The sequence below is a fragment of the Wolffia australiana genome, chromosome 9, assembly GCF_029677425.1.
Source record: "Wolffia australiana isolate 7733 chromosome 9, ASM2967742v1".
NCBI lineage: Eukaryota > Viridiplantae > Streptophyta > Magnoliopsida > Alismatales > Araceae > Wolffia > Wolffia australiana.
Genome location: NC_135843.1, coordinates 4,950,895 through 4,969,979, shown reverse-complemented (window position 1 = coordinate 4,969,979; position 19,085 = coordinate 4,950,895). Strand labels below are relative to the sequence as shown.

General features: G+C 41.6%; 2 protein-coding genes and 1 long non-coding RNA gene across 3 annotated transcripts; 2 read left to right on the top strand and 1 right to left on the bottom strand.

Annotated features, from left to right (window-relative positions):
- Positions 1–3,672: 3,672 nt before the first annotated feature.
- RPK2 (receptor-like protein kinase 2) lies at positions 3,673–6,835 on the top strand. The gene has a single exon (XM_078580644.1). The coding sequence runs from the start codon at positions 3,768–3,770 to the stop codon at positions 6,711–6,713; it is 2,946 nt and encodes a 981-aa protein (XP_078436770.1). The 5' UTR covers positions 3,673–3,767; the 3' UTR covers positions 6,714–6,835.
- Positions 6,836–8,836: 2,001 nt separating this feature from the next.
- On the top strand, positions 8,837–10,461 carry LOC144707657 (wiskott-aldrich syndrome family protein, putative (DUF1118)). The gene is made up of 2 exons (XM_078580881.1): positions 8,837–8,996; positions 9,948–10,461. The coding sequence occupies exons 1-2, from the start codon at positions 8,904–8,906 to the stop codon at positions 10,371–10,373; spliced, it is 519 nt and encodes a 172-aa protein (XP_078437007.1). The 5' UTR covers positions 8,837–8,903; the 3' UTR covers positions 10,374–10,461.
- A 2,503-nt stretch (positions 10,462–12,964) lies between these two features.
- LOC144707658 (uncharacterized) lies at positions 12,965–13,726 on the bottom strand. Its single transcript, XR_013582500.1, has 2 exons — positions 13,509–13,726; positions 12,965–13,155 (listed from the first exon to the last, which is right to left on the bottom strand). It is a non-coding gene; the product is annotated as an uncharacterized LOC144707658 (long non-coding RNA).
- Between the last annotated feature and the right edge of the window lie 5,359 nt (positions 13,727–19,085).

Below are 19,085 nucleotides of genomic sequence, written 5' to 3'. Positions count from 1 at the left end.
TGAATAGTAAAAATAACAGAACAAAGAACAAGTGCCCGTGCGGTTCTTTTGTGCAAATTTTGTGTTCGTTTCAAATTAACAGAACAGAACGACCATGTCTAGTCGGGACAATGGCGGATGACGATATCGGATATCGGTTTCTGATATCGTACATCGGATGACGGTTTTATTTGTAAAGAAACTTCGTCTCGTATGAAATGGTGTATATATTTTTCTGTGTCAAAATAATATTAAATAAGAATAATATTACAAACGACAAGCTCCGTGAGAGATGTAGACTGATCTTAGCATATGGGACCTAGACGAGTAACTGGCTTATGTATGGGCTGGTCACATACATCCTCTGTTGACTCTATACTTGGATATTCTTGCCAAAGTCACATATTGGTTGTTTAGTGTACTATGAACAATTAACTTAATTATATTCCTAATTGGGTTGTTTCACATTATACTGAACATAGCATGTTGAAAATTTTTTTTTGAATATTTTGTTGGATACCACGAGAACTGGTATACGTGACCAATATCTGGTAGTGGTATATAATCTCTAAAATGAAGGGAGCTGTCAATGACAGGTTAATGATCGATATGTGCCATCATTATAATGGGAACATATATCTGATATTGCCTTCCGATATTGATCAAGGCAGTTATTGAATTATCCCTTCCGATATTTAATTCTGCAGTTGTCTTGATTTAGGCATCAAAGTAGATATATACTTGTTGGGACTTATATCTTTCTCTCCCATTATCATTTTTATAAGTTTCAAGTTTTATGCTCTTAAACTGATTTATGAAATTTGGGTTTCCAAATTGGACTCCTTTGTTACTTTCATCAATAGATCCACCACAATCAGGCCGTTTGTTTCTCAAGCCAACATTTTTCTTTGTGCGCAGGGTTGTAAACTGAGATAATTAATTACGTTTCTTTTAGCTGACATTGTCGTTAGTATCTTAAGTTGTAAAATATTTAAGAAATGTTTTAAAAACTAATTGTCAGTATCTTAATGCACTCTTTGCATGTTAAGATGGGTTGAAACGGATTACTGTATTAGGCATAATCTACATGTTCACTGTAAAAATCAATAAATTAACCAATTTGTGATACTTTCATTGAAGGAAGACACAAATGAGAAATTGTAAAATTGCATGGTCATTAATCCATCTAACCGTGATGTAACATGTTTACTAGATATGGGAGGTTTTAATGTTTAAAGGCACTTCAAGCCCCGGTATTCACCCCAAAGCATTTTCTTTTGTGTTAATATTTTGAAGAATAGTTGAAAATATGGCAATATTTGCTTTGTATGGGGCACTTAGAATTTGAATTTAGGTTGCCTCCAAATCTGGTCTTGGGTTGGTTTCAAAAATCGTTCTCAGCACATTAATCCCCTAAGACTCTATCCTTCAAACGGGCAATAATAAATTACTGTAAGATACACCTATTTTAATGTATACAATAAAACATAAGAAGATGTGAATATATCTGCTTATTTTGCCTATTGCTGTGAACATAGGGTGCAGTCCATTAATATTCAGAGGTGTAGATGAGTTATGAAACCCAGGAATTAGTTAATTAGTGAATTGTAAACTTATGACATAAATGCATACTGAAATATTTTATTATAATCTACTAGTTAAACCCTGCCGTATTAATTAATTAAAATACTCCTTATCTCATAAAATCATATGATATAATAAATACGGATATACGTGCATAACATATATTCAATACATTATGCACCATGGTTCACATCCGTCGCCACTAGACAACTTTGATAAGATGTTACTGGACTGTGACCAGAATTTGAAGATACTGAGTACACATATGAAAGTTCGCTAAATCCTATATGAATATGTGTGTAGATGAAAATCATTGGCAGCATACTTTATTCGAATCTATATCCCAAATGGACAAGGTTCCTAACCAATAAGCCATTTGTAATATATGATCTTAGTTATTTTGATAATACCCCATCATTAAAAGAATTGGCCTCATACTAGCTTAACAATAAAAGAAAATTCGCATTGTGTTTCATGTACACAGCTATGTCATGCTCTCAACCCATACTGTCATCCGTCGTCAGATGAAAATGGAATTTTCATCATTCACCCCTCTTCACCTCTACTAATAGAGAAGATATCATATCATGAATTTCCTATTTTTGTATATAAATCATGATTTTTTATCTCACTTGATATTTCCAGATCATTTTTTGCTTTAGATCGATGACTAATCTCTTCTAGCAAACACTCTGAACTCTCTCTTCAACCATCCCTGGTCTATTTTTATTTCCCTCTCCCTCCTGGGAATTATCTCTAATCTCTTTTTCTACATTATCATAAAAAAATATCATTTCACACTGTATCCATTCAATAAAATATTCATTCACATTTTAAAGCATCCCTAATGATTCTAGACAAATGATTTCTGTATAAAATCAATGCAAATCCTTCAAGTTTAGCCTATGCAGATGATTATGAACATGAAAAAAGTTAAATTGAATTTTTGTTCACTTTAGCATCTAATGGGAACATATTGGTACATCCATTTCACCTTAGACATTGGTTAGTCAAGAGCAGTAATCCATTAACATTAAATACTAACATGGAATTCAACATAAGAATGCAGAGTGACATCTTATCCACTTTAGCATCTAATAGATGCATAATGATATATCCACTTCACCATGGATCCAGATTAGTCAAGAACAATATTCCACGAGGATAAAAAACTATGATGAATTTTTATCCACATCAGCATCTAATGGGAGTATGTTGGTATATTAACTTCACCATGGATCTTGGTTTGTCAAGAACAGTAATCCATGAACATAAAATGCTAAGATGCATTAAAGATAAAAAGAAAGGTGTCATTTTATCAAGTTTAGCATCTAATTACGTCATAATGATATATCCACTTAGCCATGGATCCTAGCTATTCAAGAACAGTGATTCATGAACATTAAATGCTATCATGATATTCAACGTAAAAAGAAAAATGAACTTTTTATCCAATTTGGCATATAATAAGATCATAATGGTTTATCCACTTCACCAATGGATATTGGTTACTCTAGAGCAATGTTCCATGAACATTAAATGCTGTCATTAGATTCGACGAAAAAAAAACAGACATAAACTTTTATCCGCATCGGCATCCAATAAGATTATAATGGTTTATCCACTTCACCATGGATCTTGGTTGCCATTGAACAATGATCCATGAACATTAAATGCCATCATGAGATTCAACATAAAACAAACATGAACTTTTATCCACTCAGGCATATAATAAGATTATAATGGTTGATGATATTGGCTGCTCGAGAACAATGATCCATGAGCATTAAATGATATCATGAGATTCAACATAAAAGCAAAAATGAACTTTTATCCACATTGGCATCTAATAAGCTCATAATAGTTTATGATATTGGTTGCTCAAGAATAATGTTCCATGAACCAGTAAATGATTTGAACAGAACTATAAAAAAACAAAAAAAATGTAGGTAGATTCCAATGAACTATACACAAAAAATAGTTGAAATAGACCAGACTTTCCTGAAAGTATACACTAGCAGAGAGAAATTTTGCAGAAACAACCCTTCCATGGGAGGACTATATAAACCATCTTTGCCCTCTCCCCCTTCATCTTATTCCTCAAGCCAACTCCTCTGCTTCAACCCTGCCATGGTGGCGGAGCAAATTAGGGTTTTGCTCATCGGCGGATTTCTACCCCAAAATCGACCTTCGGCGACCAAATAATGCGAAGAATCTGTAATCTTCTTCTCGCGGTTCATATTCTGGCGATTTTAATCGCGTTTGGCGCTTCTCAGGAGGTGGAAGAACGATCAGCGGATAGATTTGCGCTGTTGCAGTTCAAAAGCTCGATCAGAGATGATCCGGCGGGGTTTTTGGATCAATGGAAGGAATCACAGCTGCCGGATCCTTGTTCTTGGCCAGGAATTTCTTGTAACGAGCAATCTAGGGTTGCCAGAATCAGCATCTCCGGGAGCTACGGTAAACGGCTTGATGGAGTGATCTCCCCCGCGATCGGACTTCTGTCCGAGCTTCGATCGATCCGGCTCGATTTTCATAGTTTCCACGGCTCGATTCCTGAGGAAATCTGGCGGTTGAAGAAGCTGGAATTGCTCAATTTGCAAGGAAATGGAGTCTCTGGGTCTCTTCCGAAGCGATTTCCCCCTGGGCTACGCGTGCTCATCCTGGCTGATAATCAGATCGGCGGCCAGATCCCCTCTGCCATCTCCGATTGCAGAAGTTTAACGACCCTCGATCTATCCCGCAACAAGATCAAGGGCCAGATCCCTCCCAATCTCGGCGATTGCAGCAATCTTCAGTCCCTCAATCTGTCATCCAATCTCCTGGAAGATGTTCTTCCTGCAGATCTCGGGCGTCTTTCGAATCTCCAATCGCTCGACGTGTCGAAGAACAGTCTCAGCAGCTTGATCCCACCTGAAATCGGCAACTGCAAAGAACTTTCTACGCTTGTTCTATCAAACCAACAAGACGAAGACGAAGAATTCAACTATTTTCGAGGTACTCTTCCTGAAAACATCACCAGCCTCCCCAGGCTTACCCTTCTCTGGGCGCCGAGATCTTCCCTGCAAGGTCCAATTCCGAAGAACTGGGGCTCCTGCGAGTTCATCCGAGCTATTAATCTCGCCCAGAATCAACTCAGCGGTCCGATTCCGCCGTCTCTGGATCAGTGCAAGAATCTCAATCACCTCAATCTCAGCTTCAACAAGCTGTCCGGATCGTTGCCGGAGAAACTTCCGATTCCTTGCATGGAGATTTTCGACATCAGCGGCAATCAAATCTCGGGTTTTATCCCCAATTTCTCCTGCAACTCATCAAGATCAAACCCTCTTCCTCGATCCGTTCTTCATCGATTCTCCGGCAATTCCTTCTCCGGATCTCTGCCTCCTCTGCCGATCATCCCCGGCGATCTCGCGAGCTACGAATTCTCCGCCGCCGGCAACAATCTCTCCGGGGAAATCCCGGATTCCTTCTTCAACCCATGCAAAGATCTGACCGGATTGAAGATCAACATCAGCGGGAACATGATCGGAGGCAAGATCCCCAAGAACACGAGGTTATGCAACCGATCTCTGACTTCCTTGCACGCTTCAAGAAATCTCATCAGAGGGGAAATTCCCCAAGAAATCGGATTCATCGCCTCGCTTCGAGATCTTGATCTGAGCAGAAACTTGATCACGGGCGAGATTCCTCCCGATCTGGGCAGATTGAAGGTTCTTCGATCTCTGATCTTGGGTTGGAACAAGATCGATGGGCAGATTCCGTCCGAGATTGGCCTGATGAGCGCTCTCGAGACGCTCGATCTCTCCTCCAATTCACTATCCGGGGTTATCCCAGAAGAGCTTTCCAAGCTGAGAAATCTCTCCGTTCTGCTGCTCCGCGACAACAATTTATCTGGCCCGTTCCCAGGCGGCTTCTCCAGGTTGACTTCTCTCTCCCAATTCGACGTCTCTGGGAACAACTTATCCGGGTCCATACCGGTCAACGCCGGGGAGGTGATCTGCGGCGGCGCCGCCAGAAACCCGCTGCTTCGTCCGTGCCCGGGGAAGCCCTCGTCTTTCGCGCTGTCCCCGTTGACTGATGGCCGGGCTCGTCGTCAGCCTCCGGAATCCGGCGCCCGTCGGCTCGCCACCGCCTCCGCCGTCTCCGCCGCCGCCGTCTTCGCTCTCGTGGCGGCCCTCGCCGGGGTCTTCTTCTTCGCCCGGGGCCGGATCCCCACCATTCGGTCCCCTGGCCGGCGCGATCTGACGGTCTTCGCCGACATCGGCGTGCCGTTGACCTTCGATGGGGTGGTCCGGTCAACGGGCAACTTCAACGCCAGCAATTGCATTGGCAGCGGCGGCTTCGGCGCCACCTACAAGGCCGAGATCGCTCCTGGCCTCTCGATCGCCATCAAACGGCTCTCCGTGGGCCGCTTCCACGGCGCCCAGCAGTTCCACGCCGAGGTCAAGACCCTCGGCCGGTGGGCCCACCCGAATCTGGTCACCCTCCTCGGCTACCATGTCAGCCAATCAGAGATGTTCCTGATCTACAATTACCTCCCTGGGGGCAACCTGGAGAAGTTCATACAGGAGAGGTCAACGCGGGGCGTTGACTGGCGCGCCCTGCACCGGATCGCGTTAGACGTGGCTCGAGCCCTGGCGCACCTGCACGACCGCTGCGTGCCGCGGATCCTGCATCGGGACGTGAAGCCGAGCAACATCCTGCTGGATGACGTGGGCCGGGCTTATCTATCGGACTTCGGGCTGGCTCGGCTGTTGGGCGGATCCGAGACCCACGCCACGACCGGAGTGGCGGGGACGTTTGGTTACGTGGCGCCCGAGTACGCGCTGACGTGTCGGGTCTCGGATAAGGCTGACGTGTACAGTTACGGGGTGGTGCTGATGGAGCTGCTGTCGGACAAGAAGGCGCTGGACCCGTCGTTCTCGCCTTATGGGAACGGGTTTAACATCGTGGGCTGGGCGGCTAAATTGAGCCGAGAGGGCCGGCCCGGGGAATTCTTCTTTGATGGGCTGTGGGATGCCGGCCCGCAGGAGGATCTCGTCGAGGCATTGAGCTTGGCCGTCCTTTGCACCGCCGATTCCCCCGTTGTGAGACCCCCCATGCGGCAGGCCGTCCAGATCCTCCGGCAGCTCCGCCCGGATGAACCCTAGCCGTCCATCTCTGATCTTGACTTTGTAATTATGTGTTCAATTTTTACTAGTCTAGCTAACAAAGCCCCGGCTCTCTTGCTTGTAAGGTGCAAGATCGTCCAAGATGAGTCCGTTTTCGTCTTGTCCCACGTCCCATTTCTTTGGGCCGTCTAAAACGTCCCGCCCAAAACAACAGTCTTGTCCACGAGCCATTCTCGCCTAGTGTCCAGATTCCTTCTGATATTGGGAACGGAAAACAATAGACATTCTGAATCTGAGAAGTTTAAAATGGAAGCCAATTCCGACATTATACGTCAGTCATTAGTCTGAGATGACTGGAAATGACGGACGAGGGTGGGATAAGGGAATGGCACGTCAGGGACGTGTCAGGATGGATGACGTCCCAGGATTTCAGAAAAATCCATCACATTTGTGTCGCTGTCACGGTTTGCATCGTCCCCTTCACGTCCCCATCACCGGACGAACGTCACCTTCACGTGTGACGAGAAAAACAACCATGCAGAGGAGAGAGAATCGGAGGGGCATATCTCCAATTATTTTTGGACGGTGTCCTTTTGCATGCGTGAATTAATGTACTTTTCTACAAAATGCCATGAAATTGAGTTGGCGACGCCACGTGGCGAAATCTAGGCCGTCGAAAAGCTTAAATCTAACAATTTTTAATCTTTTTTTGTCATTTTTAAAAATTTGTCATGGCCGTCATTCGTGACGGCCGTCATCCGTGTCGGCTGTCATCCGTGTTGGCCATCGCGTCACGTCACCCGTCCAAGGCCCCCTGTCACTGTCATGCCCAGTTTGTCATCCGTCACTGCCACCGTCACGAGTCCCTAATTTTGTCACCGCCGCTGTGACGTGTGACGTGACGGATGACGGCTGCTGTTCCCTAGGTGGGACCAGAGGTGACGGTAGCAGCAGCAGCGACAGAAGCAAAGGCCATTGGGTGCCCTGGATAGAGAGAGTGGGATGGAGCGAGAGCAGATCGGAAGAGAGGAGATATAGAGGAGGAAGTCATTTCCGTCATTTCTGCCTTCCATTCTGTTCTTTGTCAGAGACGAATGAATGAACAGGACTGATTACGGAATGACGGCGACGACGAATGGTTGGACAAGCGACAGTCTAGAAGACTGAGGAGCGCGACCATTCATTCCTGTCCCATCCAACCATAACCGTCATTTGTCATCCGTCCATCATTTTGGCCTTCCATTCTGTTCTTTGTCAGAGAGACGAATGATTGAACAGGACTGATGACGGAATGGAGACGACGGCGAAAGGTTGGACAAATGGCAGCATAAAAGGCCGAGAGGATGACCGTTCAGTCCCGTCCCATCCATCCGTAACCGTCATTCGTCATCCGTCCATCATTTTGGCCTCCCATTCTGTTCTTTGTCAGAGTCGAATGATTGAACAAGACTGATGACGGAATGGCGCCGACGACGAAAGGTTGGACAAATGGCAGTATAGAAGGCCGAGAAGAGGACCGTTCAGTCCCGTCCCATCCAACCGTAACCGTCATTTGTCATCCGTCCATCATTTCGGCCTTCCATTCTGTTGTTTGTCAGAGAGACGAATGACTGAACAGGGCTGATGACGGAATGACGACAACGACGAAAGGTTGGACAAGCGATAGTCTAGAAGACTGAGCCTGTTTCTTTCTCTCGATCTCTCTCTCTCCTTCTCCCTCTCTCTCTCTCTCTCCGTCCTGTCAGTCTACATTGTCATCCATTCGTCTGTTATCCGTTCAGTTTTCTGCAACAGACGAATAACGGAATGGGACTGATGACGGAATTATGACGATGACGAAACTGTGTCGAACGACAAAACGGATGAAACAAAACTCCCTGGACGGATAACGGAGCATAACTCCGTTCAGTCCCGTTCCATCCGTTCAAAAACGTCATCCGTTTTCGTCCAACAGCTCTACCTCCATCCCTACTAGCACTAAGGGCCATAGTGTTACTCAGGAGAATTTCCTCTGGGTACAAGATGCCATTCAAGAATGAGAGCCACGTGGCCTTTCCTGATGGGTCCACGTTTCCCTTCTAGTCAGATCGACCAGAAGCTTGTAAACCAAGGAGATGGCGCCACGTCGACCATCCTATCTTCCATCAAATGAGAACCGAGAGAGAGAGAGAGGGAGAGAAGAGAGAGAAAGAGAGAAGATAGAGAGAGAAGTGGGTCTCCGGCGGCGCAATGTTGGCTTCGTGCTCGTCTCGTGGTTCGCCGCTGGTGACGAAGGCGACGACGGGCCAGAAGCGTTCTGGAACAGCCGCAGGAACGAGGAGGGTACGTGGTTGTCTTGATTTTTTTTTTTTTCTTCTTAATTTATTGTTCAATTCCTGCGTCTTCTTTGTGGGTTTTATCCCGTTCGTGTTTGTGGGTCTTGGGTTTTTTCTGTTTTTCTGAATTGTGGCTTACGTTTCTTATACGATTTTCGAATTCCTCTTTAGAAACGATTTACTGGTTTTTCTGAATTGTGGCTTACGTTTCTTATACGATTTACTGGTTTGATGGATTAGTGTTACTGGAAGACAGAGGACTTGGGTCTTGTACTTTTTCCCTTAAATTTAATGTTCAGTTCCTGCGTCTTCTTTGTGGGTTTCATCCCGTTCGTGTTTGTGGGTCTTGGGTTTTTTCTGTTTTTATGAATTGTGGCTTACATTTCCTGAACGATATTCGAACTCCTCTTTAGAAACTGGTTTGATTGGTTAGTGTTATCGGCAGGCAAGGAACTTGGTCTTGATTTTTTTCTTAGTTTAATGTACAATTCTTACGTCTTCTTTGTGCGTTTCATACAGTTCGTGTTTGTGGGTCTTGGCTTTTCTTTGTCCTTCTGAATTGTGGCTTACATTTCCCGAATGATAACCGAATTTCTCTTTAATAACTGGTTCGATTGGTGTTATCCAAAGTCCGGCTTCATCTTTTGATTCATTTTCTTTGTTGGGAGATCCAACATGTTGGGATTTTAGTGATTTGGATAGTGTAAATATTATTCCAGATTTTAAAGAAAATTTGAAGACTTTTTTTTGGGTTTAGGAAAATGGCCATAAAATACACTATTGTGTGTGTTTATTGGTTTCTTGAGAGAAATTATTCATTATCTCTAGCTTTCAGTTGACCTTGCATGAGAAGTGCTATCAGCCATGTTACCATGAAGAAGAAATCTGATCATCCGATTATTATTATGATATCATTATCATAAACGAAGATGATCATTGTTTTATCATTATAATACAGGGGTCAACAGTAATCCCAGTGGGCAAACCAGGGGCTAAGGAAGTACAAGGCGGAGGTGGTAGCCCAGTTAAGCTGCTGACCAATGTGGAGAAGCTGAGACTATTGACCAAGGCAGAGAAATCTGGCCTGCTGTCTGCAGCAGAGGGACTGGGTCTGTCTCTCTCGGCGGTTGAGAAGCTCGGCTTGTTGTCGAAAGCCGAGGAATTTGGCGTGCTCTCGGCGGCGACCGACCCCGGAACGCCGGGGGCGCTGCAGGGGCTGAGTTTGGCGTTGCTGGCGGCGGGGCCGCTCTGTGCTTACGTGGTGCCGGAACAAAGCCTTTGGCAGGTTGTCCTTCAAGTCACAGTTGTGGCAGTATCAGTGCTGGGTGGCTCGGCAGCGTTTGCAGCATCAACCTTTGTTTCCAACCTGCAGAAATCTGGGTGAGTTGGATGATATCTTATCAATGTTTCTTTTGTCAGTTGTCTAAATATTGCCCTCTATATATCAATCAATCTCTCTCTATATATCTATCTATCTATCTCTACATGTATATGTGCCTATGGATTTATGTAAGCTCTCATATATCCATGCCTCTGTCTAAGAAAAAAGAGGAGAGAGGATCTTTGGATTATAGAAATGGTAAAATCTAGAGGCCAGCAGTACCAAAGAACATAAATCTAGTTGCTTTGTGGGCTTCATTTGTAAGGAAAGATATAACTAAGAACATAGCAATGGAGACACAGTTGAATCAAAAAATATTTCCGAATCCCTTCATGCTGATGAGACTAACTTTTCTCATTGTTTACGATAATTTTGAGAAGCCATAAAAGTGTAATACTTCAACATGCTGTCCTTATACATGTCTCAAGTTGTTTTTTTTTCACTGGGAGCATAGGAAGAAGTGATTTGAAACTGGTAGTGTACTCATTTCCACATGTCTCTCCTAAGAATCTATTCACATGTTACAGCAAATCGAATATATTTGATAAGTTGAGATAGTTTGTCTGTCCATAACCCAAGTCACCCAAGACGCACCTCTTGTCGATGCCAATAAGGGCTATCCAAAATGGAAGCAGAGGAAGACATCCTATACAGTTGGATTGCTAGTTTCATGATTTTTATTTAATCCTATTTTTATGGATTTTACATTGTGAAGTAAAATTTTCATGGCATACACAAACACCATCAAAAAAACAGGCCCAATCAAATATCTCTGACGTAGCTGATTAATCAGTGCACTTACTTGAGAAAAGTACAATGGCACTATTGCAATGATCTCTCCCCATTTTGGGATGAAATCAATTCCTAATGGGAGCGACGTATTGAACAATCATTTTGTATCATTAGGGAGAGTAAAGTTTATTTTCAAAAAGTTAAGGGAATGTGGGAAGTCAAAAAGGAGACTTGGATTGTGTGAAAATAAGTGTACAGGTGAAAGTTCTATAGAGTAATGAAAAATCCAAACATCTCAGAGATAGAGATATAGGTTGGAATTACTCGAACAAGTCCAGGGATGGGATCCTTTGCGAATATCCGAAAATTTATGTTCTTGTTTGTGTTCGGTTTGTTTGTGAACATTCGAGAATGAACTGCTGTTTGGTTCATGAAATTAAGAAGCTAAGATTTCTTGTACATTTTAAATGGGAATTTATGAATAAGAACTCAGTGGATTCATAAAATTGCAAAGAAATTAAGCTGCAAGTGACATCAAAGTTAATCTGCATTCTAGGATGCAAATCCTCAAGAATTATAACCATTCTGTATCAAATGCATTTTAAATTCACTGAAAAATAGCATCTTAGTATCTTTTAATATAAAAACCAAAAGATAGAGGTAAGGAGGAAATAGCTAGCATTTATTGTTTATTTCTCTGGAATTTACAAAGAGGAGGTCAACAGCTTCATAAAATGGCAAAGAATACATACTATAAGTGACATCAAACTAAGCCTGAATTCACGGTTGAGAATCTCAATCAATTATTACCATCAGGTTAAATATTTAAGAAAAAGGTACAACTACATTTGAATTTTTCTGAGAACTAGTCTTTTAATCCAGATAATTCATGCGTTATGAAATTTGCCAGATTGCAAAAAAGAGGCCGAGAGGGAATAAACGGATACCATACCCAAGTAAATGGACTTGCCAACACTGATGCCAATTAACTTATTTTGCTTGAACTCATTATTTTATCCATTATCTCTCTAATTAGATTAGAAAAAATAAACTAAAATTAGTAACATCTGAACCCCCACATATGTCATTGTTTACTCATCCTATGCATGTTTTATTTCAACAAAATTCTTAGGTGAAATCTTCTGGATAAATACAAAGACTTATTCCTAACCTGATTTTTGGTAGTGAAATAACTGGATAAATAAACCTCTAAATAAATCAAGCAAGTATTAATCCATAATAATTTTCTAACTCTCCAATGTATAGTATAATGTTTATTTGCGAACATTCATAATATGAGAGTAAAATACAGAGTCCAATCCCCAAGTTTTTTATAAAGAATGTTGCACTTTCATGGCTAGGGATTTACAATTGAAAAAATCCACAAGTTTTTACACAGGGAATCAGCCTCTATGCTTTTGGTATTTCTTACATTCGACCACTATCTCTTCAAAATCCCAGACTTTCTTTGAAAAAAACCTCTTAATTTAATAGTATATCTTGTAAATCTTAGATGTTAAATAAAACTTAGATAAATATATATCACCATTTTAACTATTACAAAGTCATATCTCTTTAAAAATGATCTAAATGGCTGTAGGGAATTTTACATAAAAGAGAAAAAAATCAAGATAGAAAAAGAAAAGTTAGAGAGTCCTATTTGTGTATTGCATGAATGATGATGAAAGATCATCATAATTTCCATCATCCATTTCTAGATGAGAAATCATCATCAACATCATAGATTTTTTAATAATGTTGCCATCATCATAATCTGAGATAAGATGACTCTACATTACAATCTGAGATAATAGAAAGTAGTTATGTTATGATAAATTCATCGTGATCATTAATAAAGGATACAAATGAATTGCACTTTTTTAATAAAAATTGTAACTATAAATCTTACAACTATAAATCTTTGTTCTGGTTGGTACCTCTTGATGCAGGACCACGTCCGAGACGAAATCCCGCCGTCACCGAGGGTTCGTACTCGGTGTTGATGACGCGACGGAGCGCAACGAAATGCCGGAATTCGTCAGGCATGGGGATCCTACGAAAACGAGCTAGAATGACGATGATCGGGTAGGGGTGTAGTATGCGCAGCTGCCGACGAACAGGAGGGACCGATCACCCGGGGTCGACAGGGTCGCTCGGAGACGGGAGGGAACCTTCCGACCTCGTCCAGAGGGACGAGGTTGCTAGGGCGCCGAACGGGAGTTACCCCGCCGGATAGTACCCGCACGTGATGGGCGAGCCCAACTCGCACTGAACCAGGAGGGACACTCAAATAGTCGACGTTTTCACTCGTCCTGTCTCGCTCACCTACGTCTAACCCGAGCGCGGTGGAGGCAACCAACAGTGCACTGAAAGGGATAAGTGACGAGACGAGGGAGAACGGCGTACCTAATGGTCGTCCGGTGAGTTGCGGTGTAGTCTCGGCTGGCGCGCCGTAGGTCGTCGGAGATGGGTGGCGAGAAGCTTCTTCCTTCCGCGATGGCTTCTTCCTCTTCTCCCAGAAGCTTCCGTCAGGCCTTCTTCTTCCACAAGCGAACCCTAGGTTCCAAGGGGTGAGCTCACGACCTTCTCTAAACCCAACGAGGGGGAATTCTCATTCAAAATAAACATCAACTACCGTGTTAGGGCAACCCTACCTCCCTTATATAGGGGGGGAGAGTGGGGTTGGCCCATTAAGCCAAAACAAAATCTGGAAATTTAAACTGAAACTTAAAATACCTAACCTATTGACTCCGACAAGACGAAAATGACTCACGGAATCAACGGACGATAGGGGGGGAGGGGAATCCTTATAGGATGAGCCTCCCTCCCTTACACTAGACTGTGACGAGTCGAGAAAACAACGAACGACGAAAACTAAAACAAAATGATGAGTAAACAAAAGACATAAAGATACGATACGGTGTCCATTACCCGGAATACTTGAATCCAGGCGTGCGTACCGACGCCTTGGCTTGCCGGGCGGGCTGAACGCGGGCGGCCGGCGCTGTCGGGGGTTGCGGTAACGTCTCCGAAGATGAGTTCGGTGCTGGAGCAGGTGCTGTCGGGGGCGACAATGATGATTCTGACGGCGTGTCCGGGGCTGCGCCATCACCTTTTAGGCTCCTCGACTTGCACAAATGTTGTGCATGTAGAGACCAAGTAAAAGGGTTAGAACACATTCCCATGAGGGGGAGACATAGAGAATGGTTGTTTATACCTCTAGGTCTACCATCCTTCTTGTGGAGATTCATAATCAGAGTTTTATTTTGCCTATTTGATCTCGTTAATCTCAAACAAAGGCTCTGCCATGTTTCTGTTCAAATATTATTTCTTCAACTAATGCTGTTCAAATATCATTGTGATGGATATGTTCTACGTCAAAAGCCTTCAACATTTACATGTGAAAATTCCTTGATCAGTGGAGAAGACTAGTTCTGCCGATGCACTTGATGGACAAATAGGAAGAAAGTCTCATGCCAAATAGAAATATTTGGAAATAGCTTTCATCCTTCATCTTCTTACCATAACAAAGGGTCATTCAACACTTGGGGCATGTCTAAGTAGGTCTGAAGCTCATCCTCAAATAATATGTTGATGTGTTTATGACGTGGTTGTTGGAAATATATGTTGAATGCAAGCTCATTGCACATTCCAAATCTCATCAAGTATTCATTAATATATTATATTCATTATAATGCACTTGTGATGCTTACAAGTAAGTCCATTATACATGGAATGAATATGTGGATTATGATGATATCATAATATGACGATCACATGTGTTCTAAACATTCCTATTTGAGGGATACTCGAGAAGGACATTGAAATATATGTTTAATATAATACTTTCTAGTCCATTCATATGAAAAGTATGGCAAATCTCATAGTTATTAGTATGGCGAGATTAAGTACAAATATTAAGTGCTCTTTGGGGAAAGAGTTCATTGAGCTGATTCGTATGAATTCCTGAATGGTGTTATACCAAACACCAATCAGGTTGATTCATGTGAGTAGTCTTTAGAACTGAGACGCCAAATATGCATTGTGGATGCATAGTTGTGTTTTCTCTAATTAGGGGATTCCGAATGGTCCCAGCTCAGGTGCATCAATAAGTCCATGAAGGAGATTGTGTGGTAAAGATGGGATCGTCTGCCACCGTATTACAAGAGATTGACTCAAGGAAGATGATTCAGTTAAATACCTGGACAGGGTAGTGGAGATATTCAAGAAGTTTTTCTTAGATGATTTCACCCTACATCATTACTAACATAAATGACTGATTAGGGTTTGACGGTTAAAGATACCCTAAGTCCTTTGGAAGTGCTGCGTGAATGAGGAATTATATATACATGATAATTGAAGATGGTAAATATTCCATGAGAGAGTTGACATATCCCTTTGTATCTTCTAGGGCATGAGGTGTAGCTTGGAAGCCCACGAGCTGACAAATTAACCAATTGATTGGGTTAAATTGATCCTTGTGTAATTAATCTATATGTGACATATAACAAGTAAGTTCAATCCAATAAAAGTTATGGGCCACTGAAGTTCCAAAATATTTTGATACATGGGCCTAAAGAGTCACACAAACAGGGTTTTTGGATGCTGGTGGATATATTATAAGTTCATGAACTTTTATTAATTGTTCCTAATGATGGGGATTTTTATGAAATTTTTTGAGGGCATTTATGAAATTTTATCTAGAAAATATAAATAGAGGGGGTAACCCTCATTTTGATACCCATACGAATAAGTTTGAGTGTCCCTCTCTTTCTTGTCTTCCTCTTCCTTGAGTGCTGCTTTTGGCGGGGACCAGATTGATTAGAAATCATGTTTTCAACTGCAAACTGTTGCAGAAAGAAGAGGAGATCCACTGCTCTAGATATTTCATAGATACGTCTAGAGCTTGGACATCTGAACGGCTGGAAGATATTCAAGGAATCAAGAAATCATAGATTCAATATGTGAAAATGTGATGTTTTTGGCTTTTTATATGTTTTGGATTTCAAATCCACCTTTGAGTTGATATTTTCTAGTGCAATAGAGTTTGATATGGTGTTCATCAAAAACCTTGGTTAATGAAAAAACTGTTGTTGCAATAACACATCTTGAGTTGCTCTAGATATTTGAAGATTTGCGGAATGCATTTAGAATTTGAGCAAAAAAGCCATCCCTTACAACATTTTACCTTTTTGATATGCAACAAGCAACATTTCATGTTTGTAGTTCCATGTAGTCTTCACATCCAACACCAACTTTATGTTGTTCATCATCTTCAGTTGTGCACACCATTAGGCATAACTCTTTCTCCTATCATCAGATGCACATATAGCAGCAACAATTTAATATGCCCTTATAACCAAATCCAAAGGATCTAGATCACCGAAGGCATCATGTACATGCATCTTCAGACACCTCATCCACTAGCTATGTTTCCTTGTTGGGGTAAATAGTGGTGGAATTCCCAATCCCTTTATATGAGCTTGAACAACAAGGTTGGTGACGTGTCAAATACAAGGCATGTAGGGTTTACTAAATGCCGTAATCATTAACCTTTTTTTTCTCGCATTGTCCATTGAATACATTGTAGTTGCGGGAGATACCTTCCATTATGTGGTCTGCCAATTTCATTAGTCGCCAAAGACACATTCCTAAAGTTTCCAGGGATCCAAAACCCAATGCATAGTGATGTTCTTATTTTTGTTTTCATAAGGGAATCATGTACTCGTTTGTCCATGCATTTAGTGAGAGTAACTCTATCAACTTTTTCTCCTATTTGACGAAGAAGACCTTAGCGTAATGGCAAATGGTCTTCAAACACAATATTCTCATCATAAATTATACACAATATAGTAATATTTCTCTAATTTTTTTTATCATGGATGGTCCATCCATGTTTTGTAAGACAAATAAATTTTGACAGCATATGCTTGGTTCTCTCAAATGTGATACCAAGAGAGTAAGTGTTTGTCCTTGTAAGTTGATAACATACATTTTGGTACATTAAAATGACCATATTTACATGTTTATTTGCATTAAATTAATTATATATGCATGTTATCAAGCTTAAAATAATTAAATTTATTTTTTGAATCATATTACAAATTGTCAGAATTTTTTATGTATTTTGGGGAATTTTCTGACATCAAATTTGGAAATCATATAATTTTTTGTGTCAGAATATAATTTTTATTGAATTTTTCAACATTAAATTTTTAAATATATGCTTAAATGTATTTTGGGCCTCTATTTTATCAAATATGAATTTTAGAACTTATTTTAAGTCTTTTATTTCATGACGCCGCATGTCGCTGTTCAATTGGTCAAACGTTAACTAATCAGAGTTGGGGATAATGATTGAAGATAGTCAATCATTTAGCTGAGCTGTTATGTCATCAGGATTAGTGATGCCATAATTGCATTTAATGCTAACAGAATTACTTTTTACTCTTTTCCTAGCGCAGGTGACGTGGACCAATCAGAAAAAGAGGTTCTTTTTTCACAATAAATGCGTTATGTGGAGCGAGGTAAGGTTGATTAAAAAAATGTTTCTCCTCAAAGCGGTCAACGATTGCGGCGCCGCTGAGTTGTTGTATGACATGTGGCGCACACGCGTCTACTTGGCCTCTATATGGAGTGTTCTCATTGGAGAATCCAGGAAGGGCCGCTGATGTGGCATTCGCTGACGCGCCGCCACATCAGCTGCAAAGGAGATATTAAATAATATATTTGAATAAAATATTATTATTCTCTTTTGTCTTTTCCCCATGATGACATGTGGGCGACAAGAGACGTTGATTGCTGATGATGAGGAAGAGTCTCAGCCAATGATCACATTCAATGCTTGGAAGAGACAAAACCCTAACTGAATAATGTGACGATGTTGACGAGGATGAGGAGAGAGAAAACTTCAGATTAAATAATCGACTATGAATCGTACAACTTCGAGGCTTGATATACGACAATCCAGAACTCAGATTGAGCTAAAATTAAAAGGGCAGCTTTGCCTTTCCATCCTCTATCTATCCATATAGTTGGATCTATAAATTAAGCTTCTGATTTTTGTAAACAAACATCTTTAAGCTAACTTCCTCCTAGAGAGGTAAATTGAAAGAAAGTGAAGTTTTGAACGTCCATCAAGTGTTCCTTAGTGTCTCTAGTGCTTGGGGAGGTTCAAAAGAGAAGCGGGGAGGTTGATCTGCAGTAGGAAGATGCATGGATCCTACCATAATATAGGGATCTAAGGTTAACCTCTTGCCTTAAATTGAGTTTTCTCCAACACATTTAGTTATTTTAACTATATTCACCATCCATATCTTCACCCATTACCATCATTCATCCAACTCCGTCATCATCCATTATCATCCACTCTCATCCATTTCACATCTTGTCCTACACCATCATGATCTTGTCACCTATCCCTTTCATCTACATCACTCTCTCCCAATTTAATCATCATTCTAACTCATCCTCACTACCCATATCACTACACTTTACACCTTCCTCGTTCCTTCTCGTCTCTACATCCTTATATATACTAAAATGTGCTAACTCCTAAAACCATAATTAACCACCTCTCATCATTCATTCAATGATGGAGGACCATCATGTTGAGCACACCTAGGGTTGTCTTCAGCCACGTTGCAGAGCCCAAGCCTACATGAAGAACTTGAGTTTTCACTAGCAGGTTTGAAAATCACATTCGCATTGTTTATTTCGTGTTCAGGTTGTTTTATGGTTTTACGGTATGGTCCTCCTTTTCGCTACCAGGTTTAAAATCCTAACTTCACATGTATGGTCCTCATCTTCACAACATTTTGTGTTTATTTCGTCACCCCTTTGACTGTAGGGAGACCCCCTCCTGCGTGTGTGCGGCCCTCCCCCCCATGTGAGTTTTTGGTCTCTTTATGCTTTTGGTTTACACCTTTGAGGGGGGGAAGCCCATGCATGGCTTCTTCCCCTTGAAGGACCCTTTAGGGGGGG

Coding starts and splice junctions, on each gene's coding strand:
- RPK2 (XM_078580644.1), top strand. CDS start 3,768: ATGCGAAGAATCTGTAATCTTCTTCTCGCGGTTCATATTCTGGCGATT.
- LOC144707657 (XM_078580881.1), top strand. CDS start 8,904: ATGTTGGCTTCGTGCTCGTCTCGTGGTTCGCCGCTGGTGACGAAGGCG. Junction 8,997..9,947: donor CAGCCGCAGGAACGAGGAGG/GTACGTGGTTGT, acceptor ATTATAATACAG/GGGTCAACAGTAATCCCAGT.